The sequence below is a fragment of the Chiloscyllium plagiosum genome, unplaced genomic scaffold, assembly GCF_037043375.1.
Source record: "Chiloscyllium plagiosum isolate Xiang-an unplaced genomic scaffold, Cpla_swu_hap1 HiC_scaffold_10, whole genome shotgun sequence".
In the NCBI taxonomy this organism is placed as follows: domain Eukaryota; kingdom Metazoa; phylum Chordata; class Chondrichthyes; order Orectolobiformes; family Hemiscylliidae; genus Chiloscyllium; species Chiloscyllium plagiosum.
The window spans coordinates 24093584-24111967 of NW_028270148.1; the positions used below are offsets into that span (position 1 = coordinate 24093584).

Sequence of the window (18384 nt, forward strand, 5' to 3'; positions counted from 1 at the left end):
TACAATGCTGCTAAGATAAGCATTAGGCTAGAAATTTGGGAACCTTTTAGAAACCAGCAAAGGGTGACAAACAAAATAAAAGTAATTGGAGTATGAAAGAAAACTGGCCAAAAACAAATAAAGTTTGTACAAGTATATAAAAAGGAAAAGAGAAGTGAATGTGAGCTAAAGAGAGAGAGAGGGTAAACAGAATGGAAAACAAGAAAAAGGCAGCAAAGCATTTTGTATTGAATTTCACGGTAGAAAACAGATAAATCATCCTAAGAATAATAGGAAATCAGGGTCAAAAGAGAGGGAAAAACTTTAAACAATAAAAACCAAAAGGTGCTTGGAGTACTGAGTGGGACTAAAAAGTTGACAAGTCCCCTTGGGGTTAATGGCCTGCATCCTATCATGAAAAGGAAGTGGCTGCAGAAATAGTGGATGCATTGGCTGCATCTAAAATTCCCTCGGTTCTGCAGAAAAATCCAAAAAATAACACCATTATCGAAGGGGAGGAACTATATAAAAAATTATAGGACAGATTCCAACTTCTGTGTAACCACTCGGTTTGCAGCGTTGAGAGATCTGAATGAGATATCTCACAACAGCAATTGGATGGCTGGACTTGGTTCCAGCCGTCATTTCTCCCTTTACCAATTCTAGCCTTGCTGTTCAGGGGACAGTGATACTGCAGAAGTAGCTACATTTGCTTTAGGTGAAATACTTGTGACTCTTCAAAACAATTCATTATCTGAAATGGTTTATAAACTTTTGGTTTGATAGCAGCAATTGCAAATATGATACACCCCATTTTTTTCTGTCCAAGCAAATGCCAAATGGGCGCATTATTTGCCTTAGTAAAATGAGGTGATAACAGAATTTCTTTTGAGGCAGCAGAACAGTTTGAGATGATCATTTTAACAGTAATTTAACCTGATTTCCAACTATCTGCCCAGAGACGGGCTACAAATACCCAAGAGTTCCGAAAGAAAATATCAGCAATCCCTGCACAGAACACGTCTGTGCATTAAACATAACGTACCAGTTATTTCTCCAAATGATTGGATATTAAGAAAGTTCGAGAGACATGCATGAAAAAACCAAGCTCACCACCACCCCTACAATACAAAGCTATTGCACTGGGCAAAATATTAGGTTAATGGATTAAAACTGTCACATTATTTAACTTCTCTATTTCAATAAAGTTTTTGTTTTAAGATGCCAAACTTGACACTCAGTTATCATGGTTTATTTAGGAGCTAGGTCAACTTAAGGCATTTTATTATTTTGAAGGTGCTATATAAATGCAAGATTTTGCAGTAGTTTGCAAACTCTTTTCTCCATTTCACACACTTTCCCAATCTACCACAGGACTGGTAATCCGTGAAACTCCATCATGCCTCCACCACAATACTCAAATTACAACATGATTGAACAGGTAACATTGTCACTTGAGTGCAACTCCCATTTTGAATTCATCACACTTGTTACACCCTACCCCCAAAGGGGAATGAAATAGACAAGAGTCCCAACTATAAAGGAGGTAACACAGCACCTGAAGAAAGGGAGTTTTCTCTGAATAATTATGTCTAAACTTCAAGGTAAGATACCCAGGGTTACTGACTATATTAAGATGCCCTGAGGGCAGTATAAGACTCTATATAAATAATCTGGGGTCATTCTTTCCTTTGTATATATAATGTAAAGACTGGAGTGTGCTGCTCAGTTTATGTTCAGTAATTTTCTAGAAAGCACTTTGAAAAACACCATACAACACTGTCAGGAGTTTAATGTGAGGCAGTTTACTCCTTAGTGACTTGAATCAACAGTGATTGTTACAAAATATATCAGAAAGATGAACACAGACACAATGCCACAGAAAAAGGAACATTTTATTGAACATTAATTTACATCTAGTGCAATGATTTATTTCAGGTTCAGAGAATCTTGGTCTCTCATTACTGGCATTTCAGTGAGAAAATGAGATTCAATTCTTCCTTTTCCTCATAACTGATTCCGTAGGAGGTTGCTAAGTTCTTGAAGCTCCTTTACCAAGTTGTCCATCGTTGTTTTCTCACCAGCTAACTCACTCTGAATTTCGCCCGTCATAACATCAGTGAAAAGTTGCTGTAAGACAAAGGCAGAGAAAAGTAACAACTGAAATTTAACAACCAGTTTACTGTTCTCCTATTTATTGCTACACCTATTTAATTGAGCAGCTAATTCTAACCTGGCCCCTTAATCCATCTTTCACTCTTTTTCACTCTTTACAAACACTAGCATTAGTTACAATTAGGAAGCAGCATTGAATTCCATCAATGCTGCATTGCCATCAGCTAACACCACAGCTGGATTTTTAAAATAAATGTTAATGCTTAAAACTGTTACATCAGAAAATGCGTTCATTGAATAAACCTACCTGTTAAAAACCAAGACCCTACATTGACTTTTGACCCAGATGGTAGAATGGTTATTCCAGTGTACCTTAGGTAAATGTCAAGCATCTTCTTGACCACAAGTATGCAACAATGCTTCACAACCCAACACTATATTTGCCCCTAAAAATACCAACAGTGCAATGTAATCAAATTGCAAATACAAAAACAAAACTTGAAAGATGCTAGAAATCGAAATTAAAAAGAGAAATGGTCTGAAATGCTCAATAGATCAGCCATCTGCTTTTCTTTGATCTAGTCACAAACTCTGCAAGTTTGAGCTTAAAGACATTTGCAGGAGTGAAGCTAGAGGCAATTTTGGAGCTCGGATGACCTACTGTTTTCGTTATCAGAGTGCCTTTATACAACATATTACCTTGAATTGTGAAAATTGCTCAAAGGGGCTTTAGGTGAAATATTTTGAGCTATGACGAAAGCTGCAAAGATAGGGCCTTCTGTTCCTGCCTCCATCAAAATAAATTGTCAGCAGTAAAGCTAAACAGTACTCATCAGAGACATCATTTCTAATATTTTTGGCACTGAGCGGAAAACAAGATGAGACCCTGAGCTCAGTAAATGTATTTCCAGTACTTCTAAGTTGTATATGCCCTGTCCAAACAGTCTTGGAAGACTGAATGAGATATAGTCATTTTGGGCGGCACAGTGGCTCAGTGGTTAGCACTGCTGCCTCAAAGCACCAGGGATCCGGGATCAATTCCAGCCTCAGGGCGACTGTCTGTGCAGAGTTTGCACATTACCCCTGTGTCTGCGTGGATTTCCTCTGGGTGCTCCAGTTTCCTCCTACAGTCCAAACATGTTCAGGTTTGGTGAATTGGCCATGCTAAATTGCCCATAGAGTTCAGGAATGTGTAGGTTAAGTCTATAAGTCGGAGGTAAATATAGGGTATGGGAATTGGTCTGTGTGGGTTACTCTTCAGAGGGTTGGTGTGGACTTGTTGGGCCGAAAGGCCTGTTTCCACACTGTAGAGATTCTATTCTATTACTGGAGCGATTTCATGCCCGTAGACTCCATCGTGGGGCTGATCCATTGCATGGTACAAATCACTGTATAAAATGTGCTTCATATTTGGAAGAAAGAAGCGTATTCAGATCCATGAAAGTGAAACGTTTAAACTGCACTCATTTTACACAACAGGAATTGGAGATTCTGGAAATCTGTTGTTTAAAATGATTTATAAGAGCAGAAATCAATATGTTTTACAAATCCCACAGTTACACATGCACTAGGCTGTAGAAAACAAGTGAATTTGTTTTGTTTTAATAAACTCATCAGTGGTGAGTCAGCAGTCATTGCCCATCCCTAACTGCCCTTGAGAAAACGGTGGTGAGTTGCCTTCTTGAACTGCTACAATTCATTTGCTGTAGGTATACCCAGAATGCCGTTAGGGAAGGGAATTTTGGGATTTTGACCCAGTGATACTGAAGGAATGGTGATTTATTTCCAAGTCAGGATGAGGAGTGGCTTGCAGGGGAGCTTGCAGGTGGTGATGTTCCCATGATTCTGCTGCCCTTGTCCTTCCAGAGAGTATTGGTCATAGGGTTGAGTGCATCCTGTAGATAATACGCATTGCTTTTACTGAGGAAGGGAGTGAATGTGGATGTGCTGCCAATCAATTGGGCCATTGTATCCTGGATGGTGTCAAGCTTCTAGAGTGCTATTGGAGCGGCATTCATCCAGGCAATTGCGTCTATTCCATCACACTTCTGATTTTAGCCTTGTAGATGGAAGACAGGGGTTTTGGTGGAGACAAAAGTGAGTTATTCATTGCTGGACTACTAGCTATTGACCTGCCCTTTTATATGGTGATTCCAGTTCAGTTTTGAGTCAATGATAATGCCCAGGATACTGACAGTGAGGGATTATGTGATTGCAATATCACTGAATGTCAAGGGGCAATAGTTAGATTCTAGTGAGAATGGAGAAGATTTGTCGCTCAACTTGAAGTTCTGGATGTACATTTGCTCGCTGAGCTGGAAGGTTCATTTTCAGACATTTCGTCACCATATTAGGTAACATCAGTGAGCCTCCAGTGAAAAACTGGTGTTAGTGACCCACTTTCTATTTATGTATTTAAGTTTCCTTGGGTTGGTGATGTCATTTCCTGTTCTTTTTATCAGAGGGTGGTAAGTGGGGTCCAAGTCAATGTGTTTGTTGATAGAGTTCTGGTTGGAATGCTCTGCTTCTAGGAATTCTCGTGTGTCTCTCTGTTTGGCTTGTCCTAGGATGGATGTGTTGTCCCAGTCGAAGTGGTGTCCTTCCTCATCTAAATGTAAGGATACTAGTGAGAGTGGGTCATATCTTTTTGTGGTAAAAACAAGGACTGCAGATGCTGGAAACCAGATTCATTATAGTGGTGCTGGAAAAGCACAGCAGTTCAGGCAGCATCCGAGGAGTAGGAAAATCGATGTTTCAGGCAAAAGCCCTTCATCAGGAATGCTTTTTGTGGCTAGTTGATGTTCATTTATCCTGATGGCTAGTTTTCTGCCTGTTTGTTAGATTCTATTTTGGAGATGGCAATTACCTGCTACTTGTGTGGCATGACTGTTATTTGCCACTTGCAAGCACAAACTACATACTGTCCATGTCTTGCTGCATTTGGACATGAACTGCTTCAGTATCTCAGGTTTAAAAAAAAAGCAAAATATTGTGGATGCTGGAAATCTGAATCAAACAGAAACTCAACAGGTCAGGCCATATCTGTGGGGAGAGAAACAGAGCTAACATTTTGAGTCTGGTTTCAGTTCTCTGCCTCTGTCAGAAGTATAAAAAATAACCTATTTTGCAACACCTTTCAGTTCTGAAGAAAAGTCATACCTGATGCTGCCAGATCGACTGAATTTCTCCAGCATTTTCAGGAGCCTGAGGAGTCACAAATAGTGCAGAACATTGAGCAATGATTTGTGAATATCCCACTTCTGAGTTTACGCTGGAGGGATGGCCATTGATGAAGCAGTTGAATTTGGTTGGGCCTGAAACTTTCTTCAGCCAAAGATCTATGTTAAATCAATCTTTGCTGAGTTACCATTTCCCATTCCTCCCTACCCCAACCCGTTGTGCTAAAGATAAAATATTCAACTATTTTGGATCAGAAGTGGATTACATCACAAATGTTTGCTTTACAGCTCACCTTCTATGTAAAACTGCTCTTTTGTTCTATACTAAGTTAAAAAGAAAAGGACTAGTGGGTTCCCACAGGCTTTTGAATGATGAATTCAGAAGTGAAGGTCAATTAATCTTCAAACTGATAAGTCTAGCCTTGACTGCCAACACTACAAAGGAGAAAAGGAACAGTGGGTGGGTGAACATGGAAGGCCCCACATTTCTAACACATCCAACAGGGTCACACACATTTTACTGAATCCTGCACAATAATATGCATCAGTTTTGGTTGCCCCACCATCAGAAGATCAAATGCAATCATAATTTAGTTCATTGATCCTTATGAAAACCTAAGTACTTAAGCTGGTGATTTGTACGTGTGCTTCATGTACAGATTTCTAAATTAAACTCTGTCGAAGAATTAAGTTGTACCCCTGAGTCACTTCAAGGCTGAAGGTGCTTATGGAATTGCACACTGGCAAGAGTCAAGGTATTTGGGAAATGAAGAGAAAGAGTAAGAAGAAATAAACAAAAGAACACAATTTTTTTTTGAAAAGAAATTGAAGACAAAGTAAATTGAAAATGATTTCTACTGAAGCTAAATGTTTTCTGTGGAGGGGAAGGGAGGATGACTATCCAAATAGCAGTGCCCCATTTGTAAAACAGATGTGCTTCTGAACTAGCTTGTAAAAAGCTCCTGTAATATGCAAGATAATAAATGTGTCAATATTAACCACAATAGCTTCCTTTGTGACCAAATGGGAAAAAAATTCAATAAAGACATTTTGTTTCCAAATAACAAGGAAATTTATGGGGTAATTTTAACGCTGATAGCAACAGGAGCAAATTTTACAAAAACATTAGCGTTCCCGAAAACACCCCCTGCACCCCACCCATATGCTCAATTGTACAAATGAAGAATAAATGGTTGCTCTGTTGGTTGAATGTTTCGAAGAATACTGCAACCAGAAGAATAATGCACATTGACATTTCTCTGAATGGCTCACTCCCTCTGAGAAAGAGACTGGGCTCGAGTCCACTTCACACCAGAGGACCCAACATTTGGTCACATGTTATAAAGAAATCACAATCACCCAAACCCAGAACAAACTATTATATTAACATATTGAACATTGCTTGTTTTTTAATTTTTATTCCTTTATCCTGAGAAGACTCCGAAGTAACTTTATACTTGATACATCAGTCTGAATATTAACCAGGGTGGGTTATGTTTGTGGGAGTGGGGTGGAGTTAGGGATAGGAAGACGTCCCTACAGAAATGAGTCAAACAGATGTTTAAATCTTAATGGTTCAAAAACTGATTCTATGCCATCCACTTCTGGTCTTCATGGAGGTGGACAATGTTGGGAGATGTCATCCTGGTCCCAAGAGGTGGATTAACGATTGAAATGTTTTAATGAAGCTAACTGCTTCTGATTCCCTCAGCGTTTACAGGTTGTATAGTAAACAGATGGGTTCTCGGCAGCTGAAGGGAGGCGAATATAGATTTGGGAGAGGGGCGAGTGCCTCTCCGGCACCGCTTGTGGGCCAGGGAGAGCGGGAGTGTTTTCATCACAGATTTGGAAATCTGATCTATGTGGTGGTGTAGCGTGCTCTGGAATCCTTCCTTGCTTGGCAGACATTGGAGTTAAAACTAAAAGGTCTTCTAGCATTCCATCAGTGAAGTAAACTGCTTTGACATTTCCATTGCTAAGAAAAATATACGGCAATACAGGAAGATGCACTGTTTTGCAGTTCAGGTTACACGCACGCAGTCTGTGCACCAGATGTACAGGGAATGTCAATTCTAAATCAAATTGAAGGGCTTTTGCCCGAAACATTGATTTTCTTGCTCCTTGGATGCTGCCTGACCTGCTGTGCTTTTCCAGTACCACTCTATTCTAGACTCTGGTTTCCAGCATCTGCAATCCTCACATTTGTTTAAATCAAATTGATGTCAGACCATCTCTTGTTCAGTTTGGATTACTACAACAGAGAACAGATCAGTCACTCTTGGACACATTGTATTGATAACCTATGGGTTATTTTAGATCACTTTAATTAAACACCCCGTAAGTCAAATACCATCCCAATTTGAAACAATATTGCTGTTCCTTCAATAGTAGCTGCATTTCGAGACAGCAGCTCACTATTAAGGACAATTAAGGGATCGGCAATGAATGGCAGTCCTGCCAGTGACACCCACACCTTGTGCACAAAATGTCTTCCCGTCAGGCACACAATGTTCCCACCCAAAACGTTCTCATCTATACAGTATCCAACACACCAGATTCAGGAATATGTAACTTCTGCAATGGGGTTCTCTTGCAGTTCTGAGATCTCCATTAAGCCGGTATTCAATGTGGCACCATACTGAACAGCACAATCTGGCAGCTGTATTGTGTTGCACAGTTTCTGTTGTAACTTGTGATTTGATTCCTGGATTACAATCCTACCTGAAGATTGTCTAAAAAAGGTAACAACACATTTCCAAGAACAACGTGGCAGTAGTCCAGGGGAAAATGACAACGTGTATAAAGGCTTCAGACCCTCTCACCTATGCAGTGTTTGAAAACGTCTTAATTTACTTGGTTTAGGTTATGCACTCCATCTGCAGTAACTTATGAATTTGTGATGTTCAAACACAACTGAGATTAGAGAATAAAGTTTCAGAAACTATGTTGGAAGTGTGTTGGCGGGTACTCTTTGAAGTTGGATTGGGTGTAAGTAGACAAGCATTTTAATGAGCTCGAGACAGACTCTCATCACTACATTGCCAAATGGTAGCATAAACTTTCGAAACCATTTCCTCCGTTCAGACCTTGCCAGAGCCTTCCTCCACAATTAATATTTAAGAATTGTAGCCATTAATCTATGTCTTTCAACTGAAATTCAAATAATCAATGTACAACTTTAGAAATTTATATTGGACGAACAATGTAAAGCTGAAGACAAATTTTCTTCACTGAATTTTGAAATAACATCACTGGTTTCCAAGATATTAATTTGTTTAACATGCACCAGAGTTGGATCCAGTGCTATGTGAAAGTGCCTCATCAACAGTTGATATTACAATCAGGTATTCGAAATGGTTCATGCTTTTCAACCTATATTGGCTGCTAATAATAATGGAAATCCTACTGCTGCCATCGTGTTACTAAAATTGACATGGCTTTGAAAGGTAACAGTGCTGTGAGGTGTAGCAAGAGAAACATATTAACAAGAATGGATCTCTCAAGAACAGAGAGATTTCCAGGACAGCTAAAGAATTCAAGAAACTGAACTGTAACATCAAACAGATCTCAGCGATCTGAATTCATGAATTGAGGATTAATGCTGACAAGAATTATTTTTATATTCCAACCTCTAAAACATTATATGCGGAAAAGCTATTGTGGGCCTGTGAAACATTACACTGACATTCAGTACTGGCGTTTCAGAACAGTGGAAGTAGATCTTGACATAAAAGTGGCAGTCTAACTTCAATATCTGTAACTCATACCATGTTCCTAATATCTCATAAAGGGTTGACAGCTCAGCCACACCATTGCAATGAATGAATAACAAAGAATTTTACAGAATGAATATATCGTTCACTGTTTGATGTCATAAGACCATAAAATTAGGCCATTTGGCCCATTGAATTTGCTGCGTCATTCAATATTGGCTTATATATTTCTCAGTTCCATTCTCCTAGCTTCTTCCTGTAACCCTTGATCCCCTTACCAATTAAGAACTTATCTGTCTTAAATATGCTCAATCGCTTGACCTCCGCATCCCCCTCAGCAATAAATTCCGCAGACTAACCACCCTCTGACTGAAGAAATCTCTCCTCATCTCAGTTCTAAAGGGTTGTTCTTTCACTCTGTGGCAATACCCTCAGGTCCTCGTCTCTCCTACTAGTGGAAACATCTCTTCCAAGTCTCCGAGTATTCTATAAGTTTCAATCAGATCCCCCTTTTCTTACTAAACTCCATCCTGTGTAGACCCAGAGTCCTCAACTGCTCATGTGCAAAGCCCTTCATCCTGGGATCATTCTTGTAAATCTCTTCTGGACCCCCTCCAATGCCAGCACATTTTCCCTCAGAATTGATTTGATTTATGGTTGTCACACATGTCAAAGTACAGGGAAAAGTTTTGTTTTCAATCTTGGCTCACTTGGAACCTACAATAAGCAAGAAAATCACTGCCAATATTAGGTGCGTATTGCTCATTTCAAACGCATAATTCTCATGGGTGGTGCTAGCCATTAACAGTCTCCATTAACAGCTATTCATACTCTTAGCCAGATTGTTACCCACTCCTTTGTCTGTCTATCTGCTCTTCTCTCTCTTTGGGCTCTATCCCCACCTATCACTTACTCTTTACCTGCTCCCCCCACCACATCATCTGCATATAAACCTACATTTTCCTAAATACCATCAATTCTGAGGAAGGGTCACTTGACCCGAAACATTCACCCTGATCTCTCTCCACAAATGCTGCCAGATCTGTTGAGCTTTACCAACAATTTCTATTTTTGCCTCTGATTTACAGCATCTGCAGTCCTTTCAGTTTTTACCAAATCCAGAATTTCCTGTTCCCTAGTGGGTTATACATAAGCTGCTTCGAAACAAAAATCCATAGACATTCCACAAATTCCTTTTCTTGAGATCTATCCACCAATCTGATGGATCTAATCCACCTGCACTTTGAAGTCCCCAATGATTATTGTAATAGTGCCTTTCTTACATATCTTTCTAAATCTATCTCCAGCTTTATTTTCTTCCTCACATCCTGACCGTTGCTAGGAGGCCTGTACACATCTCCCATCAGGGCATTTTTTCTCCTTTGCAGTTTCTCAACTCTGCCCACATAGATTCTAAGCCTTCCAACTCACTATCACTTCTTGCTATCAATTTAATTTCATATCTTACTAACAAAGCATCCCACTCCCTCTGCCCATCTGTTTCTTAAAATGTACCTCCTTGACCAAGCACCTGCCAATTTCAATCTGTGTCACAAGCTCATTGACCTTGTGTCATATATTGCATGCATTTAAGTGCAGCACTCTCATTCCTACGTTTACTCCCCCATTCTCATAGCTGTCCCCTCATCTGCTCTATCTGAGGTTAGATTCCTGATTTTTTTCCACACTCTGTCCTTTTACATGTTCTGGAAACTTTTTATAATCTCTGCTGAGACATCATCCCCCCCTTTAACCATTTCTATAATTTTCCATACAACTGAATCCCCCTATTTAGATTAAAGTCCTATCCACAGCCCTGGTTATGGAATTCACCAGGTCTCTTGCCCCTGCATGATTCCAGTGGAGCCCATCCCATCGGAACAATCCTTCCCAGTAGTGGTGCCAATGTCCCGTGATTTCAACCCCGCTTCTCCCACACTAATCTCTGAGCCATGATCTCTTTAATCTTGTTGACCCTGTACAAATTTTCTCATGGCTTAGGTAGCAATCTGGAAATTATCGCTTCAAGTGATTCGGTTGTTTATAACCTGGGAGCAAGAGACAGGGATTTTCTATAATCTGTCAAATAAGTTGCCATATTCTATCCCAAGGCACAATGTCGGGCAGTTTCCAAAGGTGGCACTTAGGACTGTGCTTATTTGGTTATCTCCATTCTTCTGCCATTTGTTTTCCTCAGTTTAAATACATTACATGATGATTTCAAAATGAACTTGCAAAGTATTCTTAGCTGAGTGGAATTTGTGACATTAAAGAACTGTGGGACAAGGACAACACCAGCATTTTCTTTACTTTGAGAAATTGTGATAAATGACAATGTCCATATTGCAGAGTAGCAGGTTGAAAATGTCTCATTTGTATTTTCAAACCCTATCTCGGTAACTTTCCCTAGCCCCACAACCCTCAGTTTTCAGCACATGTCTCATTCTGGCCTTTCAATTTGCACGGTTCCACCAGCTGCCTAGGTCCTAAACTCTAGAATTCCGTCCCTAGCTCTCTTTGCCTCTCCTTCCTTCTTGAAAGTGTTTCTTAAAATGTACCTCCTTGACTAAGCTTTTGGCCATTTCCCCAATATCACTTTATGTGGGCACACTCCAGATGTTTTATTGAGTTAATATACTTGACAAATACAAGTTGCTAAATATGACAGCTAGTGATTAAAACTTGGTTTTGAAAAGCCTGGATATTGAACAATTTCACGGCTATGATGTAAGAAGAAGAAGAAGAATATAATATTAAATAATATAAACAAAAGAATATGTTGACATGAATGAAATAGGAAAAGGCAGAAAAAATTGATGAAGTTAGACAGGACAGAAACATAAACCAAAGTTGCTGAAGAAATGCAGCATCTGTGCAGAGAAAGCAGAATTAATGTTTTGGTCCACTGACCTTTTTTCACTATGATTGGAAAAGGTTAATATGTATGCTCAAGATGGGGTTGAATGAAGGGAGGAGTAAACTTTAGTTGGAGTTGGAACCCAGAAAGAGAGAACGAAAGTTGGACAGAAAAAGGAGTGGGTAAAGGTGACCCTGGGGGAATCAATACCTGCTACTGGGGAGCATTGGTAGCTGACAATTGGTTGGTCGTGATAGAAGCCCCTGTGATGGCAAGGTCTGGTGTGTGTTGGGTTTAGGTAAGGACATGGGAAAAGGTACTAAAGGCCCTAAAATTATTGAACTAGATGTTGAATTCTCAAGGTTGCAGGGTGGCCAAGTGGAAAAGGAAATCTTTTTGTTGAGAAAGGACAGAGGTGCTAGCTGAATCTCACAAGTTTTGGCATCAACATTTTAATCTTGGATAGACTTAGCCTTTGTAGAGAAATAGTAGCTTTCTGGAAACCTTTCCAGAAAACCTTTTGGCACAAGAAAGGAAAACAAACTTTGCGGATGCAGCTTTATTAATGGAGGCAGAGTGAGGTTGGCGTGATGGTAACACTAAGAATGTCAAGAGGAAGAGATCTAATGACACGACCATCAAAGAGATGAAAGCTTGGCTTATAAGAAACATAACACACAGTGTTTTTGTGAATTAGTCAAGTTTCAGACTTGGATCTCTCCATGCTGAACATTAAGCATTATCTTATTCAATGTGCAAAGCTACCTGCATGCAAGCTTATGTGGTGATGTCAGTGAAGAGAATAAGCATTGCCTCCCATTCACTCTATCTTTGATAAAGATTAAAAAGTTAAAGGGAAGAGTGTACTTTCCTGAAGGACCTTGGGTGAAGTTTGTGACAACATAACTGAAGCATTTTCCATTGCCTCAACATTGGTATACTCTGATGGAGTCATAACCAGCTACATCAATACATTGGCTTCTCCCTCAGAACTAGATATGTAGGTTACTGAAGGCTAGAGCTTCAACCTAATGCTGAGCATCAAGAGAAATTTATTCTTTGATCTTGAAACTGAGTGCATTACAAACAGGAATGAAAATAATCAAATGCAAATCATTAAGGTCAAATTCTTACAATTGTATCGCATCAACTATTATTCCACGAGCTTTACAATGGCCAGCAGTCAGAACACTAGCCCATAATCATTGAGGTATCACTGTAGATAGCATGAGGCCTCTTGCTTTGTGTCTCAATGAGCCAGGTTCGAGCTTTAGGCAGGGATTTCCAAATTTCAGTGCTTTCTTTGGGACCCAATCAGGAAAATGTTTTATTTGAAAAAAAATCAGAAGAAACCAAAATGCTACGGTTAGGGTGGCAGGAGGGAACTGACAGAATTGACCTGGAGAACTTCTGATACAACGGATGCTCAGATCACCAAGCCAGGCTATCCATGACAGCCAATGACAGGTCACATGGAACTAGGAAGACTGAATCAAATTGAGCTGCTGCGGCAATACCATTTACCTGCTGGTGAACAAAATCCTGAGGCGGCAAATGCATATTAGATGCAAAAGTTTCAATGTGGCACTTAAACAGATATATATGGACAAAGCAGTATATAAAGAACTCTTTTCCGCAAAGTACATTCTTAGGAAAGAAATGATAAACACAGATGCTACCTAACTCAACATATTTCTGAGTTACAGCACAAGTATTGTAAATGACTTCCAATGTAGACAACGTTTTCTCTGTATTTCTGTTAGCAAGAAAGAGATTTCAGCTGTTAATGTAAAAGAGTTATATGGTGTTCTACCTGTGCTTTACTGGACAGGTTACGCAGACTGAGGCGAGCTGAGGATAGCATCTGCAGAGCCTCCTGGGGGTTGGTTTTGCCTTTACTGCATTTGATCGACACTGCAAAAATAAAAACAGCAACATAGATAAAAGACACTAAGACACAACTTCAATTATAGTCTTAGACTATGGACATTTATAACGAGATACTGGAGAAATGGGCAAGGCAATATTTCTAACAAAAAGAGAGAAGTGTTTTAAGAAGTAAATGAGACCTGTGATAAATGAAGCAAAACCTCAATAACTGATACTTAGATATTTTCAAAAGGAGCAAAACCTTCTCATGATGGAAATTTGAAATGAGAAAATATCAAAAACTCATCATGTCAAGCAGCATTTGCAGACAGGAGAGTGATCAGCATATCTTGGTCAGAACGCAGGATACTACAGATGAACTGCATACTGTACACCACCCTGGTTTGGAATTACATCACTGTCTTGTTCCTACTGCCAGATAAAATTCCTGAAACTCCAGTTCAAACAACAGTGCAGTTGTTCAAGAAGGCAAGCAATCAGGAATGGGTAACAAATGATAGGGTAGCCAGTGATATGCAGCCTATTATAGAATATATGTTTAAAAAGCTTACAATGAGAATCAGAGCAAGAGAAAAGGGGTTGGAACAGTTCAGCACATTCTCGAGAAAATGAATTAACTGCAAAAGTGAATATGTGGAGAAGAGGAGATCATTAAATGACAAATGAAAATATTTAAGAGATGATGAGAGAAATCAGAAAAATCACATCCCTCTCGTCTTCACAAGCACTAAGTCACAACATGAATTCCACATTACAGGAAATACAGTTAGAAGTGGAAGCTGCAATTCATGTTGTGAGGGTTGCAAGATGCTTAGCAATGCAATAAATGCTGTTTTGTGAGCTTATATTAAGCTTCATTCAAAATGCAGAAGGCTGAGGGCAAAGTGGAAGCACTAAAGAAGTAAATGATCAAGAGTGGAGGGTTGCACTTGTGTGTAAATACAGAGATGATTTCAGCAAAGCAAATTGCTTTTAATCTGCCCAAAATTCAGGAGACCATATTGTGGTCAGTGAACAGCGAAGCCTGCAATTTAGCATTATTTTGTTTTAATTTCAGTGAGTAATTGGAACGGAAATCTCGTTGAGTGCCATGAAAATTCATTATAATGTTTGCAGCAGTGTATTACAGCATGGTGCTGTGCCTGAGCTCCTCCTGCTTCCCCCCACCCGCCCCACTATATAATCCATACCACTTGACTACAATTAACACCCAATTCATATATAATTAATATAAAGCTCTTGAGCTGTAGTAGTAGTAGTGTCCTAACCTTTGAGCCAGGAAGCCCGGGTTCAAGTCCCACCTGCTCCAGAGGTGTGTGGTAGCATCACTGAGCAGTTTGATTATACAATTAACATGGGAAGCTAAGCAGGTTGGTGGAGTAATGGAGATGCAGACGAGGATGCCTTCTAAATACTTACAGACAAAGGGGTGAGGACAGAAGATTTATGTTTTTCAATCTGGGCTCATTTGGAACCTACAATAAGTAAAAAAATCACTGCCAATATTAGGCGCATACCTCTCATTTCAATAGCTGGCAATATAACTGTATTCTAAAGTTGAGATACCTATATAATTAGTTATTTTAAAAAACTGAAAATTAAACCCAGATGGCTCCTGCAAGCAACATCTGTGGTCAACTCTCTGATGGCAACAGCACATCATCAAAATAAAAAAACAATTTCTAGGATTTCATTTCATTTGGAGTTTATTCCAAGAATAAGACAAGTTCTCTAAGATTCAAACGAAAATATGCCGATACTGGAAATCTGAAATAAAAATAGAAAATGGCAGAAATGCTCACAGGTCAGGCTGAACCTGTGAAGAAAGAAACAGGACTAACTATTCCTTTCAACAGAACTGGTCTGATTTTATTCTGATGAAAGCTCATTTAACTTGTAATGTGGGCATAATCTTACAGGGATCTGAGCAATGTGGTTTACCATGAGATTATTCGCAGAATTGGACAAGGGTGAGGCTTTTATCAACATTGGGAGCAACGCGCTGCATCGTTTATGCATTTGCCAAGCGGCGAGTTGCCAGTTTAGGTGGAATATTGCTTGTGAAAAGTCTTGTTAATGGCCCAGCTCTTTTCGTTAATATTCAGGTCCCCATCTTTACACAACACGTCAAACAAGCTAGATGTCACAAAATCTCCTCACGGAAGTCAGAGTGGGTGCCTGGTGTGACTTCTGCTCTCTGCTTGCTCCAAAGGATCTTCACATTTCTTCGGAATAAACTGCATCCCAAGGCACGATCCACAGGCACCTGTCTCACACACACCCCTCGTCCACTGACATTCGCATCTAATATTTTTCCACCACACATGACCATCTTGGCAATTCTCCACTCTGTGCCATGCAGGGCAGTACATAACTGTGTTGCAGGGTGCACCACCAACTAACAACGAAAGGCTGCAGCAAGGACAGTGTGTGCATAAACAGGCACCAAGCTCATGGATTGGATAGGTTGCAGCTCAGGGCTGCTTATCTTGTTCTATTAATGCTCACTCATATAGGTCCTCCCTTCATACTGGCACCATCCATGCATCAGCTGCCATGCCATGTCTGTTTGAGTTTCAGCCAGTGCTGTATCGACTTTCTCTCCCAACATGAAAGGCACCAAGAGAAAACTCCAATTATAGCATTAGGTTATCCTCATTTATAATGAAATACCAGACAAATGGGCCAGGCAACATTTCTAACTAGTACATGAAGCAGGAGCTTGCAAACGCCAACTTTGCTTCATGTGCAATAATTTCTTCACCCATATGCAATGCATAGAGAGGTTGGCCAAAGATGGTTTGCCATTGGTGTTACATAAATTAAAAATGTCATCTCAATGATGCAGGAGTTAGCAATAACTTAAAAGAGGGCAAATACTGGCTAAAAGTACCTCCAAGCAACTTCCAAAGGCGTTTTGGGACCAAGGAAACATTGCAACGTCACACGTCACGCAAGCATGACGATGGACTTTAACGAATGCGATGGAAATTAGAATGGTTGAGTGCATCTGGGATTGAAAGTTGAGTCAGAGCACAGTTAGCATTCCCTTTTAGATGCTGTGTGTTGGTCACTCAGCATGTGTCAGACCTTCACTATGCTATGACCAGCGCAGAGGTGAGGCAATTATCATCTGCTGAAGTTCTAGGATAGTTCAAACAGAGTGTGCCACACCATTTTTGTGTGTTGTGCTTTGCACAATTGGAGCAGGCAATGAGGCAACATAATTGATGCTGAAGAACTAGGGGAATGGGAGAAGTCTTCCGAGGAGAAGGATACGAACAATGGTGAGAAGGAAGCTCTCTTTTTAGATGATGGAACTCAACTGCATTGGGCTCTACAATACAGACAGGGCCTGACTGAAACCTGCTTCCGTTAGAGGTTAGCTGGATGTTGAAAACCAGCACTGACTGTCAAGGTCAAGATGCCGGTATATGGTATCCATTGTGGGTGTGAACTACAGCCTGCACTCATTTCCCTTGGGTTCTCTTTTCCTGGCTATCAATGACAAGATGCGGGTGACCACTGGAAAGTGGGGAACAAGTATCAAGGGTTCAGATTTAGGCGAGGTGTATGCAAGGATAAGTAAACTGTGTGGCTTAGTGTTACTAAGTGTGACCAAGGTGAGAGAGAGTTGTGAGGCTGCTGGTCCATTATGCTGGCGGTGGTGGGCAACCTAAGACTGTTAATGCTTCTCCAGGTAAAGAGTGATCTCTCAAAGGTGGCACAGACACAAGGGATAGCAGTCTTTCAGCGGATATCTACTGTGTGGCGAGTTATTCTGGTAAGATAGTGCTAGAATGGGAGGTGAGGGATACGACTGGGGTGGAGCAGGTACTTAATGAGGCACATTGTGTAAGAGATGGTGAGGAGCCTTGCTGGCACTCATGGCAAGGATACCTCCACGCAAATTCACACAACACACAAGAAAAGGTAAGACTCAGACCATTAAGTTTATTTTTCTCTCCACAGATGCTGTTGAGTTCCTTCATTTTTATTTATTTGTTTTAAACCCAGGACATCCCATAAAACTTAACGTTTTGGCCACATTGTTGGTTATCTGCCCAAATCATTTCTCACGTGGGCCAAACTCTATTTGAAAACACCATGAAATGCCTTGGGATGATTTACTATGTTAAGGCACTGTATAAATATAAGTTGGTGTGCAAATTGTTTCAATATATTTGCCTGATTTGATCTGATTGTGCAACACATTAAAAATCCACAGGCGTGTGATCAGATCTGGGCACTAGTTCTGCTTCTTGACAGTGCATCAGCCGAGATTAGTAATGAAACAGGAGTGCCCATTCATAATATTAAAAATCTTGTTCTAATGAAGTTCAAACATTTGTGCACATTTGTATTTCCTCATAAAGGCTATTTCCTAGTCAATCTTTGCTGTATTTTCCTAAAGGATCATTTTTCCATAAACCTACCATTTTGATTAAGTAGGCAAAAGTGAGGACTGCAGATGCTGGAAACCAGAGTCTAGATTAGAGTGGTGCTGGAAAAGCACAGCAGGTCAGACAGCATCCGAGGAGCAGGAAAATCGACATTTCGGGCAAAAGCCCTTCATCAGGAATGGAGCATTCCTGATGAAGGGCTTTTGCCCGAAACGTCGATTTTCCTGCTCCTCGGATGCTGCCTGACC

General features: G+C 40.2%; 1 protein-coding gene across 1 annotated transcript in view; it reads right to left on the bottom strand.

The window, feature by feature from the left end:
• Positions 1-1856: 1856 nt before the first annotated feature.
• Positions 1857-18384, bottom strand: part of ttc27 (tetratricopeptide repeat domain 27) — a 210387-nt gene continuing 193859 nt past the window's right edge. The window contains exons 19-20 of the mRNA XM_043695515.2: positions 13657-13757; positions 1857-2109 (exon numbers count right to left, since the gene is read on the bottom strand). Coding sequence (XP_043551450.1) covers positions 1987-2109; positions 13657-13757 — 224 coding nt within the window. The 3' untranslated portion in view covers positions 1857-1986. The remainder of the gene's footprint in view (positions 2110-13656; positions 13758-18384) is intronic.